This window comes from Helicoverpa zea, chromosome 24 (assembly GCF_022581195.2).
Source record: "Helicoverpa zea isolate HzStark_Cry1AcR chromosome 24, ilHelZeax1.1, whole genome shotgun sequence".
Lineage (NCBI taxonomy): Eukaryota > Metazoa > Arthropoda > Insecta > Lepidoptera > Noctuidae > Helicoverpa > Helicoverpa zea.
Window position 1 is genome coordinate 7839302 of NC_061475.1, and position 7065 is coordinate 7846366.

General features: G+C 37.8%; 1 protein-coding gene across 1 annotated transcript in view; it reads left to right on the plus strand.

The window, feature by feature from the left end:
- LOC124642488 (structural maintenance of chromosomes protein 5) overlaps positions 1-7065 on the plus strand; it is a 37357-nt gene that overhangs the window by 26898 nt on the left and 3394 nt on the right. Inside the window, exons 16-19 of the mRNA XM_047180949.1 lie at positions 3003-3112; positions 3362-3479; positions 3846-4003; positions 6786-6903. Coding sequence (XP_047036905.1) covers positions 3003-3112; positions 3362-3479; positions 3846-4003; positions 6786-6903 — 504 coding nt within the window. The remainder of the gene's footprint in view (positions 1-3002; positions 3113-3361; positions 3480-3845; positions 4004-6785; positions 6904-7065) is intronic.

A 7065-nucleotide genomic window follows, 5' to 3' on the forward strand; every position in this document is an offset into this window, starting at 1 on the left:
ATCATTAGTACTGCTTAACATAACGAAATAATCAAGTAGGCATAACACCTTACCACCAAATTTATAGTCTGACTCACAATTGAAATCATAGCAACAAAAATAGGTAAACTATCAACAATAACAACATAAAACTGGATTGATCTCACCAGATCTATCATTCATGCTTCTCGTAATGTCTCTGTACGCAAGTAAACACAGCGTCTCGACTTATGCAGTTCACGCTGCAAACCGGGCCGCAGTAGAAGCCAGGCGTCGCGTCGCGCTCACGGACGCCACAGCCACAAACTAGCAGTGCAGAAGCAGGAGAGGCTCACGGGATTATCACATGCAAAAGCAATCGGAAATCGGTTAATGTTATCACAACACCAATTATTAGACAGAGTTGTAATATCAACACGTTTCTGTTCTATTTTGTCAATTATTTAGTGGAGGAAATAAAAGCAAGAAAGAAGGGGTATTACATAATGTCAAAACAGTAACAGTGAATTTATGTGTTTGCAAGTAATTATGAAAATGTTTTACTGCAATAACTACTACCAAAGTTTCTTATTCATAGGAATGATATCTACTTTCAGTTGCATTTCTGTCACAAAGCCTACGCAACTTATTATCAAACTTTTTGAAAAAGAATGGTACCGTAAACAGCTGCACTAGCGTCAGTATGTAATTCCATAGGATATACATACAGGGTTGTATCATTATATAAAACTACCAAACTAATTGTCTCGCGTTTATCTGTCGTGACTCGAGTACATAGTCATAAACATTCTACATAGGCATGAGAGTATTTTTGAAGGAGTTCAATTAACTGACTCTTATATTCAGGTGGAATATCAGTGTCAATCTCATTAAAATTTGGAGTCTCAGGAATAGAGCATTGATCAACATTCTTAACCTTTGTAATGGTAAGACTATTTTCGGTTAACATGACCGAAACAGCAAACCAATTTTATTATCTCACTATCTATCATGATATTATGACTTACATAGGCACTACATGAAAGAGTAAATGGTAGCTGTCTATTTCTACTTCACTCAGAATGTATTCGGTACATAATGTACTACAATTTCCTATTCCCATTATATTGACAACACAACCAATATGCTGGCCAGAGAATTGTTTAGCAAAAGTTTCAGCAATGAGAGAACATTCAGCCCCAGAGTCATAACAAAATGAATACGTCTCACCAGATTGACGTAGAACACCAGTGGTAGGTCGTACTTCGCATGCTTCAACTCGCTTCGTGGATGAATGACGGCTCGAAGCCTGACTCTCGGCACCTTCGCTTGAACCTCCCGGCCGCTTTCCAGTTGTCTTTGGGCAGCGTGGCGCGGCGTGTCCCGCCTCGCCGCAGCGGTAGTAGACGACATTCTTTGCAAGCGATGACGTAGCTGGTAGAATGTTTGGTTTTGTCGGCCTTCTTCCGACGGTTGATAGCTCTGCTTCTTTTGGTTGACTGTTATGAAGGTTAATGAGAGTAGCAGCGATAGTTTCTGACACATCGTAACGGGAAAGAAAGATACTTTTAAAGTCTGGCCAGGTCATGCCGGCATACGATACTTGGGAAAGCCATACGGAAGCACTGCCTTTCAAAGCTTTACTAAGGGCAATAATAAGTTGACCGCCCTGAAGGGGTTAGCATTGAAATCGGGTAAATCGGGATCAAAATCGGGCAAGCGAATTGCATTAGACGGTGTGGTGGGGGTCTTCATTGCATCAATTAGCTGAGCAATATTACGGCCCTGAAATTCTAACATTGCTCGCCATGGATCACCAACCCCTTCCGATTCCCGGGCTTCACCTAATCCCACTTCTGATGTAGGATCAGGATCAGCGCCGAGCGGTACACCATCAGGGTTTGGAGTCCCCATTTTATTGGGATAGATAAGACTTTAATACAAAATAACAATGTTTAATTACACAAAATAATAATCCACACAGTATACAGTTTAAAACAATAAATTAGGTAGACCACGAACAGACCTTACGGTCACAGTTCGTACAGTGGCATAGGCCACCCACATACACAGTATGTTAGTAAATAATATGGCGACACGAACAGACTTTACAGTCACAGTTCGTACAGCGGCGTAAGCCACCCACATACACAGTATGTTAGTAAATGATATGGCGACACGAACAGACTGTACAGTCACAGTTCGTACAGCGGCGTAAGCCACCCACATACAAAGTATGTTTGTAGATAATATGGCGAAACGAACAGACCCTAGACTAGGGTCACAGTCCGTACAGCGGCGTAAGCCACCCAAGTACAAAGTGTATCGTATGCCAATACAGCTATGTGAATATACAGCGAGGCTGTACCAAGGAAACCGACAGTTTTGTCGGGAGCAGGAGCTCTATAATGAGTCTAATCCGAAGATAGACTGATTTCGTCATCAAATGCATGTCCTTTTATAGGACGTTCGAACAATGACCCCTCTCCACAACAACTCTGTCCAAAGCGCGCGAAAGCGCGCCAAGCGTTTACTTGATACAAAATAATTAAAATTTAGCTTAGTCTAACTAGATTCTTACAAGACTTTTACATTGCAAAGTTGTTAAATTATCCAAGAATGATTATTGTAATTAGACAATCGCATTTAAACGTTAAAATAATCAAAATAACATGTTATTGTTGATATTGACAAAATCCATTTAGTTTCTGTTATTATAATAAGTACCTAGTCAAAAATTCAATTCACATGTTTACAGAGTACTTTATAAATCTAGTTTAGATTTATTAGACAAGAAATTGGGAAGATTACTTAATAATAATCGGTAATAAAAGAATCAAAACATTCATTTGGATATTACTATTGTTCACGCACCGGGGCGCGAACCATTTTTAATCTATGGTCATACATTGTTGTTTTTTTTTTTTTTTTTCGTTTGGATACAGACAACGGTGATTGACATTGACATCTATCTGTCACATTTTTGTTCGGATATCCACAGTGGTAATTGATCTATCTCCGACATATATTTTTTTATTTTGAAGGTTATCAAAGAGTATGAAGAACGAGAGAAGTTAATAGCGAAATTGAAATCCGAAGTTAGCAACTCCAGTGATACAAACAAGATGCTTGCGAAGAAAATGGCAGCTATACAGTAAGTTATGCTTCAAGTTTTTAGAATTTTCGAATTTTGAAAAGAACCGGCCGTGGGTGAGTCGGACTCACGAACATGTTTTGCGTAGCGTTATCAATATCTTAAGAAAAAACATGTAAAAACATGTTTGTAATATTTTTTTGTAAAATAACAGAAATATAACGTATTCTAACTGACTAGGTTGTCCGTTTTTATTCGTATTAAGAAAAAAGTTTTTAATGTACTAAGTAAGACCATTTACTTCCACAGAGCAAAATGGCTGCCGCCTCTAGAAAACCTACTGCGGGATATAGGCAAAAGTTTTGCGGATATGTTCGCTAAATTGGGCTGTGCTGGGGAAATTAAACTTGAGAAAGGAGGTAGCGACGTGAGTATACCTCCATGAAGTTCTAGTAAATGTTACTTGTGGGTAGATAGAAGAGTATGGAAGGAGAAACCATGCTGCTCCGACCCCAAATAAAATTGGTAGAAATGAGTTCAAATTTAATTTTGACATATTTTATTATGATCTTCATAGAACTACTGAGTATAAAAAGTAGGTTTACTAAGAAATTCTATAGATTGATATGTGTATTCATTTTGCCTTTGATTAAATTTGACGATGCCAGGAGGCTGGCAGTAGAAATACTTAGACCTTTATACTTATGCAAAGACTACTTTTCAGCAAGCCTACCAATTAAAAAATACCTTATTTTCCAGCGATTAAGTATTATTTTCATTTAAATATTTCCAGGAGGATTACGACCAATACGGCATAGCGATTCTCGTACGTTTCCGCGCATCGGAAGAATTACAGCAGTTGACTCGTCACGCGCAGTCCGGCGGTGAACGAGCTTTGTCTACTGCCTTATATCTTATGGCGTTACAGCGACTCACTACAGTGCCTTTCAGGTAACACATAAACAATGACTTACGCACCCAATGGAAAACATGATGTTACACAGACAGCAATACCTAAGTACAGTGGCCTCCAGGTAACGCATAATGACATAATCAGACGCATAAGTCACATACATACTGACATACACAGTGACACACACAATGACATACACAGTGACCTCCAGTGGCGAGGCGTCCTTATAAGCCGATTCCCATCGGCTTCCCTTTTGAATTTCAAGAAAGAAGCATAGGTATAAGTTATAATATAGGTGTAGGTATAATTAATACAATCATTTAAACCACACAATTTAAATATGTAGGTATAACAAAACGCCTACCACCGTAAAAAAAATTGTCTATAAATTACTTGAAACATTTTGCTCCTACTAAATAAGCCGCGGCTTCCTCCTCCATACAAAACTACGCTTGCGTGACGTCATCCACGCCGCGCCGCGCGATGTTCGCGGCATAAGGGCGAGCGGTAAGCCGGCTCACGGAGCGGCTTCCACCAATCAAAACTCGCGAGTGAACGAGAAAGAACGCGTCAAGAGTAGAGTAGCTATATCTGTCTACGCGCGAGTGACAGCGCTTTCTCAAATATGTAAACAAACAAATCAGACAAATTCACTCTCATTGTTCTTATTTTGTTTTAGATAATACCATTAACAATTTGTTCTTTGTATTACTTAATTGAATTTATTAGTGTGTGTATCATTTGGAAATAACATAGTTCGTGTGTGTGTTTTAGTTACATTATGTCAACATAGATGGCGTTGTGCATTTTTATGCAAATCCTGAATCGCGGTGTTAAGATTCTCCGCGATTTAATGACCCTATAATAGTTGGGAATTTATTTATTTTTATGAATTCACCAAGTATATAATTTTGATAATTTTGATTAAATAGTTGGCAGTATCATTACTCCCTACTAATTCCCGCGATCGCACTGTGTGACCTGAGTGCTTAGTGCGAGTTTTCGTGAATTTTTTTACGGACTCACATGAGAGCGCGTATACTAAGATTTGTATGGAACAAAAACAGCTCCACCTAGTGTCAAAAATTGGAACCTGTTTTTGTTCCATACAAACAGTGTTGCCAACAGTTGTAGAAGCTTACCACCAGAGTCAACTTTTAAAACCACCAGAAAACCACTAACAAAAATTTATCCCACACTTAAAATCACCAAATTCACCACTAAAAAAATATTGTTTATATTTTATTGTAACCTAAAACAATTTAATCATCCAAAGATGTAACTCGGCAACGATAGAAAATTAAAACAGACAAAGCATTACATCTGTTTAGCAATTCATCCGACCCGATCCGAATCCTTCACAAATTATAATCGGCGTAGTAGTTTCACAAATTGTTTAGTTACGCATTTGACCAATGAATGAGTACTTAATATAATTATATAGTAGTCGTTCACCTTTTTGTTTTGTAGATGCTTTTTTGACATTCCGTGAGACTTCAAATCTCCATAGTAACTCCTTAAAGTTGTACCACAAAACTTACATTTCGCTACTTGACCCGCAGTACTTTCAACATTTCGCCACTAAATAGGGGACTTAAACCACCAGTATTAGTGGAAAATCCACTAAGTTGGCAACACTGCATACAAATCTTAGTATACGCGCTCTCATGTGAGTCCGTAAAAAAATTCACGAAAACTCGCACTAAGCACTCTGGTACTCAGTACAAGTACAGTACTACAGTGTGAAAATAGAGATATCAACGTTGAAATGATGTATTTTGATACGTAGACAGTTGGCATCAGGTTTCTTTTTAATGTACCTATAGCATTTATCGCATTAGACTGTTTTCCGATCCGACAGATTGTTTACTTTAGGAAGGAACTTATTTTTCAAGGTTAAGTTTTGAGAATAAAAACGTGTTATAAAACTCGGGCACGCCGCTCGGGTGAATTACCTACCAATATTACGTCTATATTAAAATTACTAACGTCCTGACGGATAAATACCTACGATAAATATCAATGGCTAACAGGCCGTTGTAAATTAAATACTTAAAATGTATTGTTTCTAGTGCCAAGTTTTCTCAGATTCTAGTACCTAGTTAATATACCTAACTAAAGATAATAAAGTTTTATAGATATTAATAATCTGCTGAATTCCTCGAGAAAACATGTTCAAACTATCAGTCTCTCAGTCAGTGCTAAAAGGTGGACTGAGAAATTACCTCCATTACCTCTCCCCCCCATCCCTGAGTACTCCCCCCCCCCCAGTTTTTTTTTTGCTGCGGCTTCCCTATTTCATTAAACCACCCTTCGCCACTGGTGACCTCACAATGACATACGTAGTATCAAGCACAATGGAATCAAATCAAAAGTCATTTATTCAAAGTAGGCTGAAAATCAGCACTTTTCGAACGTCAAAACAAAAGACAGCCCCCAAAACGCCCGCCCTTCACATATATACAAATACATAATGACATAAACACTGACCTCACAATCACATACAAAATACAAAGGGACTCAGCTAGGCAAATTATACGACGAATATAAAATATTGGAATATAAAAATACTCCCCCAGGTTTCAGATTATTCACACGTTTTTATAATTTACATTTTTAACAATACCTTCTTGCTAAAGAGATTAACGAAACTTACTGAGTACGTACATACTTGTCACCAATATTTTAACAGTATTATTAATCTACCAACAATATTTTAACATTGTTATTTATTAATTTGATTTACTCTTAAAGCCGTGTAAATCAAATACATAAATAACATAGGTCTACTAGACTAACATTACATTTTCTTCGTTACAGATGCGTAGATGAAATAAACCAGGGCATGGATCCTATAAATGAACGTAAAATGTTCGAGTTGCTCGTCAAAGTGACCACCGAATGTGATAATGCGCAGTACTTCTTATTGACGCCTAAGGTAAGTGTTTTAATATTTTTGCACTCGTCTATTAAAATTAGGTTGAAAAACAGCACTTTTTCACGTCAGTATTACATGAGACATCCCCAAAAACGCCCACCCTTCACCACTTCCTATGTGTTATTACTCACACGTATAAGCAACTTGCTGTGCTACGTATTA